General features: G+C 31.7%; 1 protein-coding gene across 2 annotated transcripts; it reads left to right on the forward strand.

Moving 5' to 3' along the window:
• The first annotated feature begins 11,339 nt into the window (after nt 1-11,339).
• LOC122297495 (E3 ubiquitin-protein ligase RGLG4-like) lies at nt 11,340-20,776 on the forward strand. Of its 2 annotated transcripts, XM_043107570.1 has the most exons (13): nt 11,759-11,775; nt 16,413-16,497; nt 16,580-16,711; nt 16,925-17,065; nt 17,148-17,261; nt 17,434-17,531; nt 18,318-18,397; nt 19,163-19,268; nt 19,351-19,478; nt 19,742-19,844; nt 20,221-20,277; nt 20,368-20,485; nt 20,590-20,776. In XM_043107570.1, exons 3-12 carry the CDS (start codon nt 16,642-16,644, stop codon nt 20,452-20,454), a joined length of 984 nt encoding a protein of 327 aa, XP_042963504.1. In that variant the 5' UTR covers nt 11,759-11,775; nt 16,413-16,497; nt 16,580-16,641; the 3' UTR covers nt 20,455-20,485; nt 20,590-20,776. The 2 variants fall into 2 exon arrangements, with proteins under 2 accessions (XP_042963503.1, XP_042963504.1); XM_043107569.1 differs by lacking the exon at nt 16,580-16,711 and having other exon boundaries at nt 11,340-11,775.
• The last annotated feature ends 1,862 nt before the right edge of the window (nt 20,777-22,638 follow it).

Here is a 22,638-nt window from a genome sequence, read left to right on the forward strand (position 1 = left end):
TTTGCCTTGCAAAAGATCAAACTATCATCAGCAAAGAAAAGATGATTTACACGTAGGTGTCCCCTTGCTAATGGAATGCCAGAAATGTAGCCAACTGATTCAGCATGATTCAGAATAGAAGTTAAAGCCTCAGAACATAAGACGAAAAGGTAGGATGATAAAGGATCACCCTACCTAATGCCCCTTGAAGGATAGAAATTTTGTTGAGGAGTTCCATTGATGAGAAGAGAGTATGAGACAGTTGACACACATCTCATGATCCAATTAATCCATTTTCTATCAAAGCTCATTTTAACCATAACAACTTCTAAGAAAGACTATTCAACTCGATTATATGCTTTACGCATGTCAAGCTTTAAAGTCAAATAACCATCCTTCCCCTTAATTCTGTTCTTCATTGTGTGTAGGAGTTCATAAGCCACAATAAAATTATCTGTTATTAACCAACCAGGGATAAATGCACTTTGATTTGAAGAAATGATAGAAGGAAAAATTCATTTCAATCTATTGGCCAAAACCTTTGCTATAATCTTGTAATGGACGTTACAAAGACTAATAGGCCTGAAATTAGTCACTTTTGTAGGCGTAGCAACTTTTGAAATCAAAGTAATGAAGGTGTTGTTAATGGAACCATCCCAAGAGCTCAATCTGAAAGCCTCCCTCATTGCATTGAATCGTCCTTTACCAACTATGGGCCAGTGTTGTTGGTAGAAAATGGCTGGAAAACCATCTGGTCCAGGGGACCCTAGACTATTCATCTCAAAAACAACTTTTTCAATTTCCTTAGAAGTGATCTCTCTTGTAAGGGACTCATTCATGGTTGCTGTCACACAAGGCTCCAAATTCTCCAAGCCCTGTTGAGGTCCCTCATGATTAGAACTTGTGAATAACTCCATAAAAAAATTATGGAACTCAACATTAATATCAGTAGATGAATGCAGTATACTCTCATCCTACTTGGTAATGGTCTTTATGAAATTAGTCTTCATTCTCTGGCTCGCACACTTTTGATAAAAGCTGGTATTTATGTCACTATTAGTTATTTCCTTTACAATATTAGTTATGATAGAAGCTAGTGTAGAGACTTTAGAATAACATGAGTATTCCCTTTACACTATTAGTTTGTGGCCAACGCATAAGCTTTTTGTAAAGAAGATGTCACTCACTATTATTGTTCATGGACTTGAGTGAGTTTGCTTTAAAGCAATGAAGTACTTGGTCATCATATTCATTAACCAAATTCTGTCTTTCTTTAATTTCTGTTTACATGATATTGCCACGCATAAGTTGCCAAGAAGTTTCTCTTTATCATTCTTGATTTAGGATCTCTTTTCATAACTTTTAAATATTTACATCAAAATGCTTCATTTACTGTTCTGAAAAGGCACTTCTTTTTAAGTTCAATAATTATGCCAATTTAGATCATGACTACCTTTTATTCTCATCTTTTCATTTCTTTTTCCATACGATTCAACATGGAAGTTGCCAAGAAGTTCCTCCTCATTCTTTTTTTTTTTTTTAATAAGAAAATACTTTCATAAACTTATAAACCAACTCCACTTATATCAAATAATCAAACCAAATAATTTGGGAAATACAATTAGGAAAAGAATCCCACCAAACAATCAAGTCTTCTAGATGCCAAGTAAATTTTGCTAAAGTATGAGTTGCTTCATTAGTCATTTTTTCTCTATGTTGAATTGAACATCTTGGAATCACCTTCATCGTAGTCTTGATTTCAAAAACTAAGTAGCCCCATAAGGACCTTGAGTCATCTGCTGCCTGAATTTCATTCACCATCAGTAGTGAATCACTCTCAATTATCAACTCATTGATGCCTAGAAGGATATAGATTTGTAAACCACGAAAAATAGCTAGCAACTTCACCTCCAAAGTAGGGGTGTAGAACGAGGCCGAATTTCTTTTCAGTCCAGTCTGAAATCCAGAATCCGAAATCTGTGTGCATCCGGGCAGTTATCCTCCTGGACTACACTCAGGCGAGTAAGATAAATCTAGATCTGGTTACGGATTCGGTTTTGTGACCCAAGTATCTGTAACCAAATACATTTTTTTTTTAAATCCGTACTTCCAAGTATAATATCTTAGGGGCCCTTTTCGGAATTCTTATTTCTTAAGATAGGCCATTAATATTTTCATTTGTAGGAGGCCAGCTTATTTGGTGGGAGCTGCCTTAGAGCATTAGTATTGGTTTATCTATATGCATATATAAAATCACATATTTTGGAGATTGACTTTTACTCATTAACACCCATTACAAATTCTATCCTTTAACTTGTGCTCAAAAACATCAAGTTTTCATTGTTGAGAGAGAGAGAGTGAAAGGAGAGAAGAAATTAATAAAATAGGATTTGTGGAGTGAACAGTACATCTACAAATTTGTATTTACTTATGCATATAGATTAACCAATATCAATACTCTTAGACAATTACCTAAGTTGTCTTGGTGTTGGGCTGCCCCGAATTGTTAAGTTGTAAGTGTCGCAGAGCAGAGGCGAGATTGAGATGGAAAGAGAAAGTACCGAGACCTTGAATTGGAAATTTTGAATCGAATCGGAAATTTTGAATCTGAATAGGCAAGATCAGAGATTCCTGTGTTTGTGTCTCAATCATTTGTTTTAAGGCTTCTGGAAATTTATTGGAGGTCAAACCATTCAATTTTTGGACTTTTGTTTTGATATTACAAGTGTAAAAAGAACAACTCAAAGGAAAGGTGAGCGGATACCATCATTAGCTAAGGAAATGACCTAATAAAAAAGATTAAAAAATGACATAAAATTGCAGATTTAGCCAAAAAGCTTGAACCACTGGGTGACAAGGGAGCCATGTGTCATGCCACATGGCAGCCACATGTGAGTAAAGATATTGAAAAGTGTAATGAGAGTTAAAAAGCAATTTCATGCCCCTAGGTGTGGGGCAAGCGGCATTGAGAGTGAGTAAAGATATTGAAAAGTGTAATGAGGAGACTTGGAGTTGACTCAAAACTTTCATCTTCTTCCTTTCTTGCCCCAAAACCAACCCCCAACCTCATTCTTACTTTTTTCTCTGTTCTTCAAATTTTCCAACCACTTCTCATTCTCCCCACTCCATCCTCACTCCAACTTCTTGCAAACTTTCACAAATTCTTCACCAAATAACACATACACTAAGAGCATACAAGTATCCTACACAAAAAAATAAAAGTACCCATAAAGAGATTTCTTAGGGTTAAAGAGAGTGACCAAATTAAGAAGTGTTCTACACTTCTAAATTTTGTAGTGTTAATACTTGACTGCAGTTGGCCAAGATGTGATGATTGATCATGATGAAGATCTTGGAGGAAAGCTTATATAGGGTTCGGTTAGGGCCATATAATTTGGGTTGATATTTTAATTTTAAAAATCATATATGTAATATAAGATCATGAGGAATTTGTGATATTTAAAGCGTATGGAGTTAGTTTGATTAAGGATTGAAGATGTAATTTTGAAGGAGGAAAATTATAGGGGTTTGGCCTAGACATGTAAATTAGGGTTTTAATATTTAAATTAATGAATCATGTGTAAGTGAATAAACTATAGGATTCGAGGCTAATTATATAGATTAAATTTGAATGAAAAATCCTAGTTTCAAGTCAGTACGTAGAGCACATCTAATAAAATACTTACTGATATAATTTAATTTGAAAAAGAAATTTTTAAATTTAAATATTACAAATCAAATTTATTATTTAAGTCATGCGGATGGTGCATTTGACACACCGAGTTGAGCATAGAAGAAGTCAATTTAATTTAGTATAAAATTGAAGACGACATAAAGATTAGGGTTTTTTGCTGGCTAGGGGTTACAAATCTCATCGCATCTATGGTTAACTAGACCATGTAGGCCGAGAGGGTAAAGTGACTGAGGTCAACCGTGAAAAATGAAGTTTTTTTTATAGTTGTCTATAAATGTAAAATACTATAAAAGTTGTGCTCATGTAATGTAATCTTTTGTTAAACAATACTTGGGATGTAAATATTTTATCATTGTTTATTTGAAACTTAGATAAACCAAGTGCAAAATATATGTATTGATCGCCTGGTTTGGAATCTTGCATAGAGAGATATTTTTATATCATTTTATTTTATTTTAATATTTAAATATTATAAATAAATATTTTTTAATTTTTAATTTTGTATTTAATTATTACTTAATTATTATAAATTTTTTAAACTTCTAAATAAAATATAGAAGATAATTTAACTTTTTTAAATCTCAAAGTAAAAATAACATTAAAAATTTTTATTTTAATAAAATTTTAACTCTATAATATTTTTATTTAACTTTTTTATTCTTATTTCCCAAAACTCCATAATATATTTTAACTTAAACCATTTAATCTAACTAATCTAATCCCAACTCAAATATCTCAATATTATTTACAAATCATCTCAACTGATATTATCTCAACTCACTATCCAAATCAGACCATAGTGTTTTGTTACTAAAATTAGTGCTCTAGGCAGCAATCAGAGGATATATTCATTATAAGAGTGTTTTTGCTTTTGTTGACTAGTGCATGTATTAGATGGTAGTATGAAAGCTCGTATAATTGGAGGGGATGAAACTATAGTTTTAAATTTCATTCTGTCTCGGGTGTTTTGGTTGGAATTTTCCATTCCCATCTAGTATCTGGTATACTATACCTTCTCGTTCCGTTTCGCTCAAAATTCCATTCTAACTGAAATTGACATTTTGCACCCTATTTTGTTTTGGATTGTTTTTGTAATTTTTTTATACTTGGATAGCATTTTTGTAAATTTTAAATCTAGATAGTATTTAATTAATTCTAGAATATAAAATATATTTATATAATTTTAATTTTTTGCAATATTAAATATATCCCCTCATTCACTATTTTTTTTAAATACCATTATTTTTAATAATTTCTTTATTTTTATTTTTTTCATTGTTTCTGTTTTGTGTCTCAACTCAAGTTTGTGATTTTCTCAATGTATATTCATTTTATTAGTTTTCAATTTTTCCATATATTTACAAATATACATAATATACACTTACATATATATATATATATATTTATTCTATTAGTTGTAGTTTATATATAAATATAAATATTTATATATTATATAATTAGTCCCGTATATCAAAATATATTGATATCAAAATATTCTATTTCTTAAATCAAAATAATTAATCACGAAAACGAAATTTAAAACATTGGATGAAACCAAACTACAACTATACGGACAAGAGGAAGAAAGACGAGGGTGAAAGGAACAAAGATACTGATTCTCGCATGGTATATATATAGTAGCGAATAGGGCAACTTTCGGCGAGTTTGATGCTGCAATATTTAGTACTTATATTCTATTCTGATATTTTATGCTGTCCTTGAAAGTCGTCTGAGGACAAAGGAAATGATATTGGGAGTAGCCCTAGCTTTTTTGTTTTTAAAGATTCCAACACGTACGTGGTGACCTTCGACGACCCTCACCTGCTTGTAGATACAATTACAAAAGGTGCTCATGAGATGGAATTGGATTGTAGCATGATGAAGTGGATCGGTTGCATGATGTGGGGGGCAAAAACCATAGAATTTTATTAAAACCATGGCTCCAGTACTGACACGGGAGCGCAAGGTACCAGGGAGTGCATGCGAATGATAGTAATTCTGTTGTTGAAATTGAGAGTGGGACAGTGATGGAACAAGAGAGAGTGAGAGATGAGAACAGACGTGGGTGGAGGAATATGCCAACAAAAAAGTGGACATGGGAAAAATCTGGTCGTAGGTGATTCTGCGCATAATATGCACACTCATTCAACGTGAATGATCAGAAAGTTAGACAGTAATGAAAATTGTATCAATTTAAATTTTAAATATAAAAATAATAATATTAATATACAGATCGGTATATAAATATATTTGTACATAGCAACACTCGTATTCATAGAATATTCTCCATGTCTCTCTCTAACATATATTTCTCAATTTTTAAGAATTTTATAGGTTGTAAAAATTAACATTTGGGTTTGTTATTAGATAAATTATAAAATTATAGTCAATTTCTTCGTTTTCATTCTTTCTTAGGATTATTGTATTACTTAAATATTTTTCAGGTTGTGTTTCCAGTGATTGTTAATATTTATAAAAAAAAAAATTATCTTTTTAAATAGTTCTTTGTTTTTAAAGTATTTTTATATAATTTTGTTATAAAGAGATGATATAGGATTCATTAGGACATTTGAAAGATGTTAAAGTTTTGTGAAAACGAAGAATGAGGTGGAGTATCTTAATTTTGTTCAAACTTCAAAACTAATAGTATATAAAGGGATGTGTAAGACTTGTATATTTGAGCATTATATTTAACATTATTCTAAAATATTATAGGGTCAATTTCGTGTGTATATCTCTCTTTCACTTGAGACCCTCAAGTTTAGATAAGAATTTGAAATGATATTTTTCTCCAAAGTTGTTTAAATTTTAAAATCAAAAGAGAGATGTATATATACATAAAATTTATAATTGCTCAAATGAATTTTTTAAATAATATTAAATTTTAATAAATATCGTAAAACCTACTTTATTTATCTAATTTTCTTTTCAAATACCCTAGAATTTAAACTGAAATTTTAAAAATACAAACCCAAATATACTATTGTCTAACTTAAAGTTGTTGCTCAAGTAACAAACAATAAGTTAAGGAAAAGATGTTGCTCACCAAACCTATTGTCCATTGTTGGACATATCATCACTGGTCAGTTCTGGTGGTGGTGCATTGATGTCCATCGGATGGCGCATTGTGGTAAGTAATAGAACGTGTCGTCCTCCGATTCATTATGTTTCGTGTGCAATGGGTGCGCCACAACCCTAGGATATAGCATTTTAAAAAGAACCGGTGGGAAGCCATAAATTACAACTTTTATACAATTCTTTAATAAAATATTATTATTATTACTTTTATTTCAATTCTGTTTGATTTTGACGGATTTGAATTCAAAATTACTAATATTTTACTAAAAAATTGTAAAATAATTATATACCGACTTAAAATATGCATTAAAATATCCTATCTCTCATAAAAAATAAAGGCTTCAGATTTGATTTTCGCCTGAGGCCCCCTCCTCCTCTTACTCACCTTGTCTATTAAGGTAGTTCTTTTTGCTTAGTTTTATTTTACTTCATTCAAGGCCGAAAAGTATAGATCTACAGCTATTCAGTAACTTCCGCGAGACACACGCGGCACAAGTAGACTCTCAAGCCACAAATCGTTCAGAAGAAAGTGTTGATTTTGCGAAAATCACCGCAAGTGATCCTCATGCATCACCCTTTCTGGCAGCTCATCGGACTCGCCATCACCAAATTTTTTAGATCTGACCTTTGTGGTTGAAAAAAAATAAGCGTTTGCCTTCACACATCGTCACAGATTTCAAAGTCTACAGAGTTGGTCTAAACTGATGTGACATCTTTCATTTCCTTGTATTTTTAATTAGTTATTTTACTAATTATTTTATTGGTTCCTTTATTTTAAATTGATTATTATTATTATTATGGTATTTTATCATTCTTTCTGTTTACTTTGTGTAATTTATTTTAATGTATTTTTTCTTGTTATTAATTACTATCTATTATTTATTGACTCTTAATTTCAACTTATTTATATTGTTGGGTTTCACTATTTTATTTTACTTAGTTACTATATTTAAATTATTTTATTTAATTACCGTTTTGAAATACTTTTTGTTGGATTAGTAAGACCAGATATACTTTCCCTTCCTTTTTCTTTTTCTTCTTTTTCTTCTTTCTTTTATTTTTTCTTCCTTCCTTTTTCCCCTAACCCACAGGTGAGCTCCTCCTCTCCTTCTCCCCATGCATTCAGCCCTCTCCCCCAGCATCACTGTGCACCACCACCGTTTGTCACTACCCAGCTCACCGAACTCCCCACCTGCCGGCGACCCACCCCCTCCAATCTTAGCCCCTGCCTCACTGCCACCTTCCCCCACGCCCACCTCCAAGCTGCGGCCTCTTTTTGCTCCAGTGCCATCGTGGAGCTACCTCGTACCACTAGCTCTTCACTCCACCATCGGTGACCCTTCAGCAGCCTAACCCAACCACCCTCAGCGCCGATCCGCACCCCTCAAAGCCACTCTCTTTCTCTTTCAAATTTCACCCCTTTGGCCTCCAACTGCGGCCAACGCCGCCACCCAGGGCCACCAGCCACCACCTTTAGCTCCTCCAGCCTCCATTAACTCTTTCATTGCTAGCCCAAGCTCTCCTTAGTTCTTCTTTGAAATTTTTTCCATTTTGTGACCCACGTCCATATTTTGAAAAACACAGTTTCGTCGTTGCATCGCCACCTTTAGCACCACCTTTGATTATCCAGATTTTTATTCCATCACTATAAGTAATTTTCCAAAGAATTTCTTGAGATTTAAAAATATTCTTACACTAACATATTTGCTGCAGTCTGTTTGGTTGTACAGGGCCTTGGGTCCTAGGAATGTGGATTTTTGGTCGGATTGGAAGATGAGTATATTTGTGGAGTTGGGCTGTGATTGTGTATTTTTTATCTGTTGTGCATTGTATCATGACATTCATTATATTGTTGCATGCATTTTTATGTGTTATGAATGAAAACTGAGTTAAAAAGAATGAAAGAAAGAAAAATGAACTGTAGGGATGATGGTAAGCAGAGACGGTGGTAGAGTCTAGCCTGTGATTCCCGTCTACGGTACTAGCTGTAGGGATAGTAGTAAGTAGGGAAGATGGTAAATCCTACTCGTGATTCTCACCTACAGTGTTAGCAGTAGAGATGGTAGTAAGCAGGGATGGTAGTAAATCCTACCTCTGATTTTCGCCTATAATGACTGAATGAATGGATATGTTGGGCCATTTTTTGGAAAAATGGAGGTTTATGATTAAATGTATACGAGGACCATTTTCTAGAAAAATAACAGATTTATGTTTGGGCCATTGGCGGATGGTATTTAATGTCTTGTTTTGGGTCAAATGAAATTTTTGGCATGTGTTAGAAAACGAATCATTTCGGGAAAAATGATGTTTTGGTCTCATGCATGTTTTAGCATGTGCATGCATACATGTTGGTGTGTAAATGTGTTTTTATCTATTGGGTTGTTTGGTTGTTTATTTACTAAAACTTATAATCTCACATGGTATTCTTCTCTACGGTTTCATTTTATAGAATCGTAAGTTTTGATGCAAATGAGGATGTCGAACTTGAGGTTTCGGCTCCTCCGGAGAAGTGACCTGGGGTCGCTTTTCATGTTTTGGAATTTGTTTCCCACTTTTGATATGTATTTTGGTTTGTATTATATTTTTATTGAATAATTGTATAACTTTTTAAAGGCATTTTATTTTGAAAAATCTGTGTCTTAAATTTTGGTACTTAATTGACTATCATTTATTTATTCGCTGTGATTTTTTATTTTACACCTTTTACATGTGCACACACTTAGCACTTGTTGTTTAGGATGTGTGACCCGTGTTGTCATCATCCCGATGTCACAATTCCACATTTCAGTACGTGGGAGTTGGGGGCGTCACAACTGTAATACATCCCTTTTTGCGTATATCTTACTGCTTTTATTTTTCGTTTCCTTAATGTTAATGAAAATAAAAAAAGATTTTGTCTCTCAGACTTTTGTTTCAAAAGGAAATAATGTATTGGTAAAACTCCAAATGTATTATTTTGGTTTATGATGTCATGTTTGATATGAGGACATCTCATAATATATCCGCTCATGGATGTAAGTCTCATAGGTGGGGTCTACTTTTTAACAACGGCTTATATGATATTTGTTTATTTGAAATTTGTATTTAACATTATTCAATATTTTAAAAGTAATGCAGCTAATGCTAAATATAATCCTAAGTTGTGCAAACACTGCATACTATTTTGAAAAAAAGTAAGATCTATACTTTATAAAATGATTTTTTTCCACTTAGTTTCAGATTTAACAACTTTTTTATAAAGAGTTTTACAGGACTTGTATATTTTAATACTGTAGATATCATTTCTCTTATTTTTTTAAACAAGCTAGGTGGAAATTTAAGACAATATTAAATTAAATATTGTAACTATCGTTTCACATCACTATTGCCCTTGAGAGATATCATATATATAAATCTCTAATGCACAAATCTCGTTCAAGTATTTGATAAAATGTGGATCTAACTATAGAAAAGTGTGGAAAAGTCACTTTTTCTTAATAGAGCCCATATTTCTATATAGGTTTGTATAAAATTTATACAAACCCTCCATTTATCTAAAAGAATAATGTAATTATCTAAAAGAATAATGTAATTATAACCCTCCATTTTGTCCTTTCATTTTGACCACTAATATATTTAATTTTTTTTAATTTTTTAATTTTGCTTATTAATTAAAGAAGTGATTATTAGTGCATTGTTATTTTTTATATTTTAAAAATATTAATACATTTTTTTTTCAAAAAAACTTTGGAGCACCCCTAGCTATCGCAATTGGGTCGGGGCGTTTTTCTCCAAAGAAATGATTATATCGACTAGTTTAGAGTATTCACATCCGGTGTTCGAAAGTATTAGATTCCCCATAATTTGAAATTTATTATAGGGTTTGGATCAAAATAATCCCCACATCTGGATCCCTATTTTAGGGAAAAGGTTTAGGGACTCATTGTTCATCCCCTAAATGATTTTTTATCAATATTTTATCCTAATATATAAAATAAATATTTTTTCAATCATCTATACTTTCTCTCATACTTATATTTATTATAGTTTTAAATAATAATTTAATTAATTACGAAAATATAAAAAATTAATTTTAAAAAAATTATCATATCCACAAAAAAATATTTTAAATTTTTGTTTAAAATATTCACTAGAGTAATAGTTCAAAACATAAGAAAAAATATTAAGTAGTTAAGTTTGTAAATGGAAGTGAGATAAAAGAGTAATAAAAAAAGAAGAGAGAAATATTATTTTAATAGAATAGAAAAGGGATAGGAATTGATATGTATGAGGTTTTTGAAAGATGAGTAAAATTTAAGAAAAAATTTTAAGGAATATACTTTTTAACTAAATTATAGGGAATTTTATAGAGAATAGAATATGAATGCTCTCTTAGATCCCCAACTCAACTCATCTCAATTCATAATTATAATTTTTTTTAAATTTCAATACAAAATATAATAAACAATTCAAGATTTGTAAAATTTAAAATAATAATAATATTAAAAAATAATATTTTAATGATATTTTATTTAATTTTTAATTTTTATTTCAATTTAACTCAACTCAATTCATCGTCCAAATACTTTATAAAAGACGAGCACTGTTTGTTAGAGAGGAGGGAAGAACATATTGGTCTTCTCTCTTCCAACTTGTGCAAGTTTCTTTACACTTCACAATTACGCTTCACAAATCTCAGCAGTATTCTTCTCTTGGCAAGAAAGCAAAACAAAACGTACGCAACGAAAGCTGTCTGTTTGGAATTTCTTCTCCTTTTATTCTTTTCCCACCTCTTAAAGACTGCATGAGTCTGTGAATTGGGTTGTCGTGTTGAGGAAGATGAAATGGGTAACATTTTGTCACTTTTCAAGCCTAAGCGTGAAGATTCCAGAGAAACTAGCAGCAGCAACAGGGGCAACTCCACAGCCAGTCTCCGAGATCCACCAATGAGCGGAAATCAGGGCCAAAATTCCAATGTCGTGGAAAAGCTTTCTGTCAAGAAGAAGTATGGATACATCCCTGATAACTTCTCTTCCCTTGAGCAGGTTCGCTTCTCCTTTCTTTCTCTATTTTCAATTGTTTTCTTCTGCTCTGGGAATTCGGGTTTTTTACATTGATTTTGGATGAGCACGATTTCATGGCATGTGTTTGGGAGTCATGATTTGCGGTTGAGACGGGTAAATCCATTCAAAATTGTCTGTGGCCCGATTGATTTTTATTTAATATATCTCTCTGTTTCAAATTAAAAAAGTCACTGTTTATTTTATTATATATAAAAAAATAATGTTAAATATAATTTTAGCTTGCTATTTTTTAAAATAAATAGAGTTTATTAGTAAAAAAATATTTATATATATATGTTATCCCTCTTTTAAAATAAATATGTGTAAACTCTACATTCTAAAATTATAAATATTATTTTTTAAAATAAATAATTAGATTTTGGATATATGTGTAATTTTTTATCATTTTTGTATTATCCGAAGAAAAAATTATTTATAAGTATTTAATTAAAAGAGTTCTAAAATTCAGGTCTTGCTCTAAAAGTTAAAAAATGGATGAGTTCAAAATCGATCTCATATTATTAAAATTATTTAAAAAATATTTATTGAATTAATAAATACTATTTATTTATTTCTTGAATAAATATCATTTATGGAAGAATTATTAATGTTATGAAATGGAGGGTATATTTATTAAATAGAGTCGACTATCTTTGAATAATTTAAATTCTCTAAAATATTCTTTTGTGCTTCTCCATCTTGATTAGGTGATATAATTCGAAAGAGAGAGACATAATTGTTGGTCTTATAACATTTAATAACGTTATAAATGTTGTAGACTTATGGTTAGAATCGTAAACTTCATATTGTAGACTTCTGTTTAGCATTATTATATTAGAAAAAATATTCAAAATGAAATGAAATTTAAAAATAATAAAAGAAGACTAAAATTTAAGTTCTCTCCATCATTTATATTTATATTTTATTTTAATAAATTGTTATGATGTCACATAAAATGAAAAAAAAAAAAAAGACGTACAGTCGTGAGTATAGAAGCATCGTTTGATTACTTAAAAAAAGTGAATATATACAAAATTTATATAAAAAAATTATTTTTTAATAATAAATTTTATTATTTTTTAAAATAATTATATGATACTTTTACGCACTATTATGTATATATATTATTATTACTATATATATTATTCCTCTATAATAAAAATGTATTATATTTTATTTTAAAAAGGCTCAATGGAATGACGTCAACGCGGTTTCGTGGAATCTACGCCGAGCCAATTAATATTTCACTCTGCTTTAACGTGTTAGAAAAGGAAATATTTGGATTTTTTGAACTTTTGTGGAGAAGGTATCTTTTCTATTTCTATTAATTTAGGGTGTGTTTAGGGGTGTTGAGAGTATCTTAACATACTTTATTATTATTTATTATTTTATTATTATTTTATATCTATTTATTATTATTATTTTTTATTTTTTATTATTATTCAAAATATATCTCAACACTTATTAACATCTATACACAATAGAGAAATATTTTAGTTATAGGGATTTTATAAAAATAAAACTACAAATCAATATAACTTAATGTAATATGTTAGATTAAAAAATTATTTTTATTATAAAGTAGATGTAATTTATCATATAAAATCACATCATTTAGTTTGTGAGATTTCTTTATTGTTGTAGTGCTTCTTAGGCTTGGTTTAAATAGTGAGTTGAAATAAGATTAAAGTTAAAAATTAAATAAAATATTATTAAAATATTATTTTTGTTTTAAATTTTGAAAAAGTTAAATTATTTATTGTATTTTATTTGAAAGTTTAGAAAAATTATAATGATTAGATGAAATAAGATGAGATGGTTTCACTAAACAAACTAGGTCTCAATGTTAAATATAATTTTAAAATGTTCAAGTCTTGGCTAAAAAAAGCGAGTCATTATTAAAAATGAGTTTTTCCTATGAGGCTAAGGCTTTGTTTGGATAGTGGAGTGATCTAACTATACAATATTTTATCATTATTTTTTACATGCTTTTTACTATTTTTTACTACTACTTATTGCTATTTAATATTTTAACATTACTTTTTACCATGAGCTTTGCACACATAAGCCTACACACCACATTTTTTTTAATTTTTTTGAGTTTATTTTTCTTAAATTAATTGAATTCTTCTATTTATTATTCATATACTAAACATTTAGTAAAAGATAAAAAAAAAAGGAGTAATATGCAGTGTGTGGATTTATGTTTAGAATTTTCTTTTTAGAAAAGATATTTGTAATCATAAATTGTGTAAACTATCACGTAATCGCTTTAAAAAAATTGAATAAAATATGAGACTCACATAAAAAAATTAATTTTTTAATAACAAATTATACTCTTTTTCAAAACGATTAAACGACGATTATACACTTTACAATTATATATAGAATTGCTCTTTTTCTTTTTGAAAAATTTTATATGAAAGCTTACACTAGATGGAAAATAAATTAAATAATAAATTACATATTAATTATATTAATTAGATGGAAGAATGAAGTTGATAAATTATTTCTGCTGTTTAACCTGAGGATGCAGAGTTTATATCAATTATTGACCCGCAGACAAGACAAGAAAATAAAACATTAAAATTAGGAATATTAAAGTGAGGAAGACATTGAAACACGTGACTCCCCACTAGTCAATATCCTATTGGTTATCAAAATTTAAAACATCTCATCTCATCTCAATTTATTATTATAATTTTTTTAAATTTTTATATAAAATATAATAAACAATTTAACTTTTTCAAATCTTAATATAAAATTAATATTAAAAAATTATATTATAATAATATTTTATTAATTACTATTTAAAACATCTAATCTCATCTAATCTGTATAACCAAACGAGTGAGGAATATTTGTTTTTTAATATTTTCTGTTGTGTTTTCTTTTGATGATAACCTAATCCATTTCTAATCAAGTTTCCATGGTTACAATTATTGTATGTTTAGATTATTATTATTATTTTTTTTTAAATTTACAATTCATATCTAGTTAGTCTTCTTCTTTCTTCTTGTCTTTCGCTAAAATATGTTAAAACTTCAATCCAAATATTTTTGAATCTCTAAAAAATTTTCTCTTTAAAATAATTTTCATGTTTGATCGTGAAAATAAGAAAACACAACATATAAAAAAATTTAATAAAAACTCAAAGAAACGACAATAACAAAAATTATATTTAAATAATTTTTTATATTTATTTATTTCAAAGTTGAATACCATATTGGAGACCGTACCGATCAAGGTACTGGAACTAAATATTTTGATACTGATACCGTTTAGTGTACCGTCTCGAAATAATCGATATATGAATAAATTATATATAAATATATATAAATTATATTCTAAAATAATAGTCTATATAAGAATAGATTCTATATAAATATATATATATATAAATTATAAATAGCCTGGCTTTAATTGAAGGTCAAAAAATGAGTTTGCAGTTTGAATAAATGAAAAAAAAAGTAAAGATCGAAAATCGACTGGTACGGGCCGAAATATCGGCTGGTATTTGGAGCGGTACAAAACAGATATAATATCTGTACTGGACTAGTGACCGATATGGAATATATTGGCTGTACCGACCAGTACGGTATGGTATTTAAAACACTGATTTATTTGCTTTTCACCATACTCAATACAAGAACATTTTAAAAAAATTTATCTAGACAATTTTTCCTGTGTGTAACTCAGAAAAAAAGTTAATAAAAAATGGTGTCTGAGTTACACTACCAAATTAGTACTTCTTCAATTTGAGTAATAAACAGTAATATTTAGAGGCACAATATGTATTTATCTTTTCAAAATTTCCTCTAAGGCTAACATGTCATTGAAATTCTGATGTATAAAAGAAACAACTTTTTTCCTTATATCCCTTCTCTTGTTATGGTTATTTTCATAAGAGAAATACTTTTTACAGTCGGGAGATGCAGTCGGCGTGCAGTCGGCTGTAAAAAAAAAATTAATACGGGACCTACATGAAAAAAAAAATTCTTTTTATAACTTTTTATAATTCATGTAGGTCCCCTTGAATATAAAAAAATTTTTTTATAATTTTTTTTTATTCATTCCTTACAGCCGACTGTACGCCGACTGCGTGTGGCGACTGTATGTAGCAAAGCCCTTTTCATAATGTCTAGTGTCCACCATGTGCTGGTTGTTCAAGTAGTGTTTGACTTCTCAAGATTGGATTCTCAAGAAAATATATATATATATATTTTCCTATATTTTTCCTAGGGCTGGTACATGATTCCAAGGGAGGATTTTGGGCACCCCGCCTGTCCCTAGCCCGGGCGGTCTTTGCCTGTATCCACCCTTTGAGTGGACATGTATTTTACAGATCTCGTCTAATTCTCACAATGTCGCGAATTCATTCAAACTCACATTGAAATATCACAAAATGGCATGAAAAGAATAAATCATAAATCCAACCATTCCAAAAGATTAAAAAAAAAAATAGTAATAAATGACAAACGTTTGTATATTACCATTTAGCAACTCTGTTCCAATATGGACTTTAAAGTACAAAACATTGGCAACAATGTGAACGTTGCAGAATATAACCCAGCAAAATCGTTTCCTGCTTGAATAAGAATGAGTATTTTCTTTAACAGGTTACAGAAGCACTGAGAAGTGCAGGTCTAGAGTCATCCAATCTCATTCTTGGAATTGATTTCACCAAAAGCAATGAATGGACAGGTTTGTCGAAGTGCAGGAAACACTTGTTTTGTTAATATGTGTTACGGTTGAAACATTAGTGTTTGAGTTGTTCATAACGCAGAACTCAGATCCCATGGTTAATACACGCGCGCGCACACAGATAGATAGATACTCTCCATCTCAATGGAGAGGGTCACCCCAATTGCAGTTTGGCAAAGGTCCAAAACTAAGGGATGTTTCATTCTATTTCCTTGTACGTAATCTTAGGTAGTTTCTGCATAAATGCTTCATTATATTGAGGGTCGATACATCTTTGAAAGGTCCTTGCTAACAGATACATGATCCCCTGCTATGATGCAATGATCACATATTCAAGGATCTAACCTGGCACGTAGTGTTTATTGGTTAGCCAATAATATAAACCTTGTATATCTTTGAGACTAATGCATCAATCTTGTTACTGAAGGCAAAGTCTCGTTCAATAACCGAAGCCTGCATGCCATTGGAGATACGCCTAATCCATATGAGAAGGCCATAGCTGTGATTGGAAAGACTTTAGCCCCTTTTGATGAAGACAACTTAATTCCTTGTTTTGGTTTTGGTGATGGTACGTCTAGTCCTCTATAGTCGAACATATTGACAATATTCTCGCATTTTCTAATATGATTCCTGGATTATTTTCTGCATAGCCACCACACATGATGAAGAAGTGTTTAGTTTTCACAGTGATAAGTCACCTTGCCATGGTTTTGAAGAAGTTTTGTCCTGCTATAAGAAAGTTGTTCCGGCCTTGCAGCTCTCAGGTTGGTTTCCTCTTCCATCATTGTAATAGTGATACTTCATTAATTGGAATATGATGGCACCAAGCCGTGGATTACGTTCTACTTTCTGCTTTTGACATTAGCTAACCTTGTCTATAATATTTTGCTTGTCTCAAGTGACATAGCTTCATGAATGTGTGTAATTTTGTTTAAGGGCCAACTTCTTATGCTCCGGTAGTTGAGGCTGCAATCGACGTTGTCGAGAAAACTGGTGGGCTGTACCATGTGTTGGTTATCATTGCCGATGGCCAGGTTGAAATCAAGTCCTCTCTATCTCTCTGTTTTTCTCTCGCAGCCTCACTAACAAACTGTGACAAAGGGATAAGCTCAATGCCTAGGCAATTTAGAGGGTCCCAAAGACACCCTAATAAACACTGCCTAAAAAACTATATTTACTATTTAGAGGCCTGAAAAATAAAATCCCCTTAAAAATCTCCTAAAGAAATCAAAAGATGATGAAACCACAAAAAACATTTTCACTATGCAGAGATAAGGTTAAAGACACTAAACTTTTCTTACCTAAAAATCTATTTTTTAAACCTTTCTCCCATTTTCTTTCATAACCCTCAATATTCTGTTCTATCAAGCTCTCATCTCACTTTTTACTGCACCCATACTTGGTGAGGAGACAGCGTAATCAGCTGAAATACTAAATGATTATTCATATGCATAGTAAATCCAGTTACTTAATTCACACAAAGTAGTTTTAAATAACTTACAATATATGTAATTATTCTTTTATATAATATAAATATCTTTAGATGATGATGGTTTCAAAATTATTGTTCAAGTCTCGAAAATTTTATAAGAGTTTGCACATATGGTCTAAATTTGGTTCTTGGAGTTAAAACTATTAAAAGAAATACCGAGAACAGAAATTAATGTTCAAATTGAAACATTAAACTATAGAAATAAAATTAAATTAATGTTCAAATTGAAACATTAAACCATAGAAATAAAATTATGTTGATCACCCAGCTGCAACGTGGTTTCATGCACACATTCCATCTCATTGAGAGTGATTTCTTTATTGTGAAGGTTACAAGAAGCGTCGATATAGGTGATAATGAATTAAGTCCACAAGAAGCCAAAACAATCCAATCAATCGTCAATGCAAGGTAGAGTCTTGCAGATAGACGGATTTATATTTTCTGGTTTTAGGTTTTAATTGAATTTTTTTCTTCTTTTCTTTTTACTATTGAAGTAAGGCTTGGTCAGGCATTGTTTTTTTTATATCCTATCTGCAATTTATTCTTTAAAACGCTAGAATAGGGATTCTTCAGTCAGTAAAAGAAAATGCTGGAGAGCAAAGGAATCAGTAGTTGTTTAAGTTGTGGTATCGGTAGAATAGGGATTCTTTAAGTTGTTTCTTTACTAGTGGTACTGTTTGAATTTCTAAGAAATATACCGATAAACAAAAAAAAAAAACAGAATTTCTAAGAAATATCTGTTGTGGGTAGCGATTTGTTGCTTGTCATCTCAGTTTGGGTTCTGATGGGCAAGGTATGATCTAGAGTTAGCGTGCCATGTTGGCTGTGTTGTGGGAAGTACTGTGCTTCTTTAATTTTACATTTTACAATGCGTTTAACCTAAAATGCTTCTTTTTGTATTAGAGGAGGAAAACATTTATAGAGTGAAAAAGGGGATTTGAATAGTTTAATGGGCTTTCCCAATTCCGAACATTAAAATCCAAAAATTGTAATGTACAGCCTTTGTCTCCTTTCATGCACAAGCTTAACTGTGAAATAAGTGGATCTGGTGAGACACTGACAGTTAAATTAGTATAATTGATCAGATGCTAAAGAAACAGCTGTGGCAGTTGTGCTGTTTAGAAGCAATGTTGTTAAAACTAAACAGTTTAACTTTTTGATATTAACATCCAGTTCATATCCTCTGTCAATTGTTCTTGTCGGTGTTGGTGATGGACCTTGGGAAGACATGAGGAAGTTTGATGACAAGATCCCTACACGCGAATTTGATAACTTTCAGGTATCACAGTAGTAGCATACAATTAACTTTAATTTGATTTGATGCAATGTTTTATTTTTTAAATAACATATTTTCTGTGTAGTTTGTCAACTTCACTGAAATAATGTCAAAGAATGGGACACCTTCCTCAAAAGAAACAGCTTTTGCTCTAGCCGCCCTAATGGAGATCCCCTTCCAGTACAAAGCAGCAACTGAGCTTCACATAATTGGGTAGGGTTCCTTATCCTTCTCATATTATAGTTTTCAAGTGGTGGCTATAAACCCGATACAAACTTCCCCGAAGTGAGAGCTTTTCTGTGAAAAATTGAGGTATTCTATGAGCCAATGATTGGATGTAGACTCAGAACTATACGAGTTCTCTTTGTTGTTCCAGTTATGCCAAATTCAATTGTGGGTGAAACGCAAATGTCATGTTATTGAACTTGAATTATTTTGTGAATGGTTTCTGATCAACATTTGCTCTTGGATAAAAGACGTGTGACAGGAAGAGCAAAGAAAATCGTTCCACGCCCTCCTCCAGTTCCTTACACTCATCGTCCATCATCAACACCGGTGGGAGATGGACGCAACCAATCGGTATGATTATAGTGTAGCGTGTTTTGCCATGTTTGTGAGAGTGTCACCTGTCTATATATTCTTGCTCTAAAAACTGGCCAAGCAGTGGCCTGGCAACATTGCTAAGTAAACACATAGGGAGTCCAAAATTAGAAATAAGACTTAACAAGCAGTCTACCTATCTAGCTGTGCAGTCTAAACCCGCTTACCGTTCAAACAATGGGAGTCACCTAACTCATTGTAAGTTCTGCCACCCATGGTATGATGGTCTAACCTACCTAGTGAAGGGACTCTTACAGGGACATGTTAACTCTTCCAATCTAGTCTTAGGTCTATTCCTTGATGGGTTTTATCGGTTCAGATCTCTGATTTATTTTTCTATCTAATTTGAATATAGGAGTGCCCAATTTGCCTAACCAATCCAAAGGACTTGGCATTTGGCTGTGGACACATGGTGAGCTGCAATGATAGCTATATTTGCTCTTATTTTTTCCCTCATTTGCTGGTATTTCAATCATTATGTATAACAATGATTTCATTGCAGACCTGCAGAGACTGTGGACGACAAGTTTCCAATTGTCCAATCTGCCGCCAGCCAATCAGAAGTCGCATCCCGCTGTTCACTGGGTGACTGCATTGAGAAAAACAATTGGATCCCATATGTAAATTCTTGTTTCTGTAAATATGTCTGCTTTTGTCTATATTGGTGAAATTATGTATGATTTCTCATCTCTAGTTAATTGATCCATTGTAAATATGTTTACAGTCAGCAACAGCAATGGGCTTGACTCGTATGGCTTATGATCGTTCAACTTCAACATATGCGATTACCTATTAATTTGTATCATATTCCAACAAGTTGTATTGAAAACCTTCGTCATTTTCTTAACCATAGCATATTATCAATCTTATCACAACTACTAAGTGGAGGTTAGTTTACCAGGATTACTAAATTCTTTCCTTTGGTTTCCGGTTTTGATTTCATAGTTCAGCATTCTAATATTCTTGCATGCATCACATTCGTGTATGTTGTGAGAATCAGAAGATGAGAGATGGAAATAAGAGATTCCCTCCTGTTGTTAACTCTGGGTTTAAGGTGTATAGTTGTCTAAATGCCACCACCAACCACTACCCTTTGTCTATCTTTGGCAGCCACAACTAGCTTGCAACCACCCATAGGCTGTTGCGACGCCATCCAACATTTACCAGCCTTTGTTGGTGCTGGTTCGTACTAAAAAAAAAAAAACAAAAGATATGTTGCAAAAATCTTCTTTGTTTCATGAATCAAAAGCTCAAATGGAGAGAAGAAAACCTCATATTAACTGAGTAAAACATCAGCTCTTGACTTCACTTATTCCTTATTCTCTAATTTTTGGCCCTACAAAAGCATAAAACTAAACTCTTCCATGAAATATACACAGATAGAATAAGTATTGCCATCTCATCAAACTACACCTTTGATCCTTGAGTTCTTAACTACATGATATTCATTAGTTCTTACAGCTTTCTAGAATTTCAAGAGAAATCAAGAACATATGAACGATATGATCTTCGAGGGATTAGAGCATCCAAGAAATAAGTTGTATAAAACTTTCTGAAAATATGTTCCTTTCACGAGTTCCAATTCTTATACCATTGAATTACAATTATTCTCGTTCTAGTGGTAAAGACAGAATGGTAATCTAACCACATTAAGTGAGGACAACTCTGTCATTTCATCCTATTAATGAATCATGTGCTACTCATATATTTCTTATTCCTTCCATCCCCAACTCAATCTATCTTGATAGCCTCTCATTCAAATTCCCCTCACCTTTAGAAGACCTTGCCCATAGGGTCAGGGTACTGAAATCGTAGTTGTTCTACAGGGACCCAAATGAGTCTTCCTTAGGAGCTCTATGCCATTTAACTAGTAACTCAATGAATGGTTGGTTATTACAAGTTGTCATTCTTCTTTGCAAAATGGACTTAGGTTCAGTTCTCATATAGCTATGAGAATCTATCAAAGGTATTGAAGGTTATCTTAGCATCTAACTCTCGTGCATGCCCTGTGCACGCTAGCCAGCGTGGCAAAATGCAACTTTGCATTTAGTGAAGAGACAGGTGCCTTGCGGGGACAGAAATGCATAGTCTATTGAAATGGTGTGTTTCATTAATGGGAAATCCAAACCCCTATGGGATTTGTGATGCTGGCGTTTTCTTCCTCCGCTCAATGAACCCTAACCCCAAGCCCTCTCTCTCAGATTTCTTGCAACCTCTCTCTCAAGATCGCTTCCCTCTCAAGATCGCTTCTACTTGCAGACGGTGAGTCCCTCCTCCTTCTTTGTAATGCCCATCCTTATGATGGGTCACTTGGAAAATGATTTTATGAAAAGAGACGAGAATTATAGTTCCTTTTCAAATTTCTTTTCCTTCCATGCTAGGATACAAAAGACTCCATATTTATAAATAAAACATGTTTATTAATTTAAAGGGTTACATCGAAAAACATTAAATTTTATAATTATAGTCTCTCGTACAAAACATTGTGCCTAGCCTTTCGTGCTCTTCTCCTTGGGCTATGTCCGTCCTGACGCGTCATGCTCATCTTGTCTCTGGGAGGGGACACATAAAAACTAAAATGAGTCGATGATTCGTAAGCATTACTTTATATAGTTAAAATATAATAACATAAGTTTTCAGTCATGCATTCATCACTATATACATATCATACATAGACATTCATTTCATTTTAAAACGTTGCGAGGTAGAGTTTTTCTTTTAAAAGGGATTTCTTCTCATAAACAGTTCCCCACGCCTCGCAGCCTTATTGCTT

This window comes from Carya illinoinensis, chromosome 15 (assembly GCF_018687715.1).
Source record: "Carya illinoinensis cultivar Pawnee chromosome 15, C.illinoinensisPawnee_v1, whole genome shotgun sequence".
Classification (NCBI taxonomy): domain Eukaryota; kingdom Viridiplantae; phylum Streptophyta; class Magnoliopsida; order Fagales; family Juglandaceae; genus Carya; species Carya illinoinensis.

What these genes read in the sequence shown, in the direction of transcription:
- LOC122297495 (XM_043107569.1), top strand. Translation starts at nt 11,575, where the DNA reads ATGGGTAACATTTTGTCACTTTTCAAGCCTAAGCGTGAAGATTCCAGA. An exon ending in GAGATGGACGCAACCAATCG is followed by an intron (nt 19,845 to 20,220) that starts GTATGATTATAG and finishes ATTTGAATATAG; the next exon opens with GAGTGCCCAATTTGCCTAAC. An exon ending in CATTTGGCTGTGGACACATG is followed by an intron (nt 20,278 to 20,367) that starts GTGAGCTGCAAT and finishes ATTTCATTGCAG; the next exon opens with ACCTGCAGAGACTGTGGACG.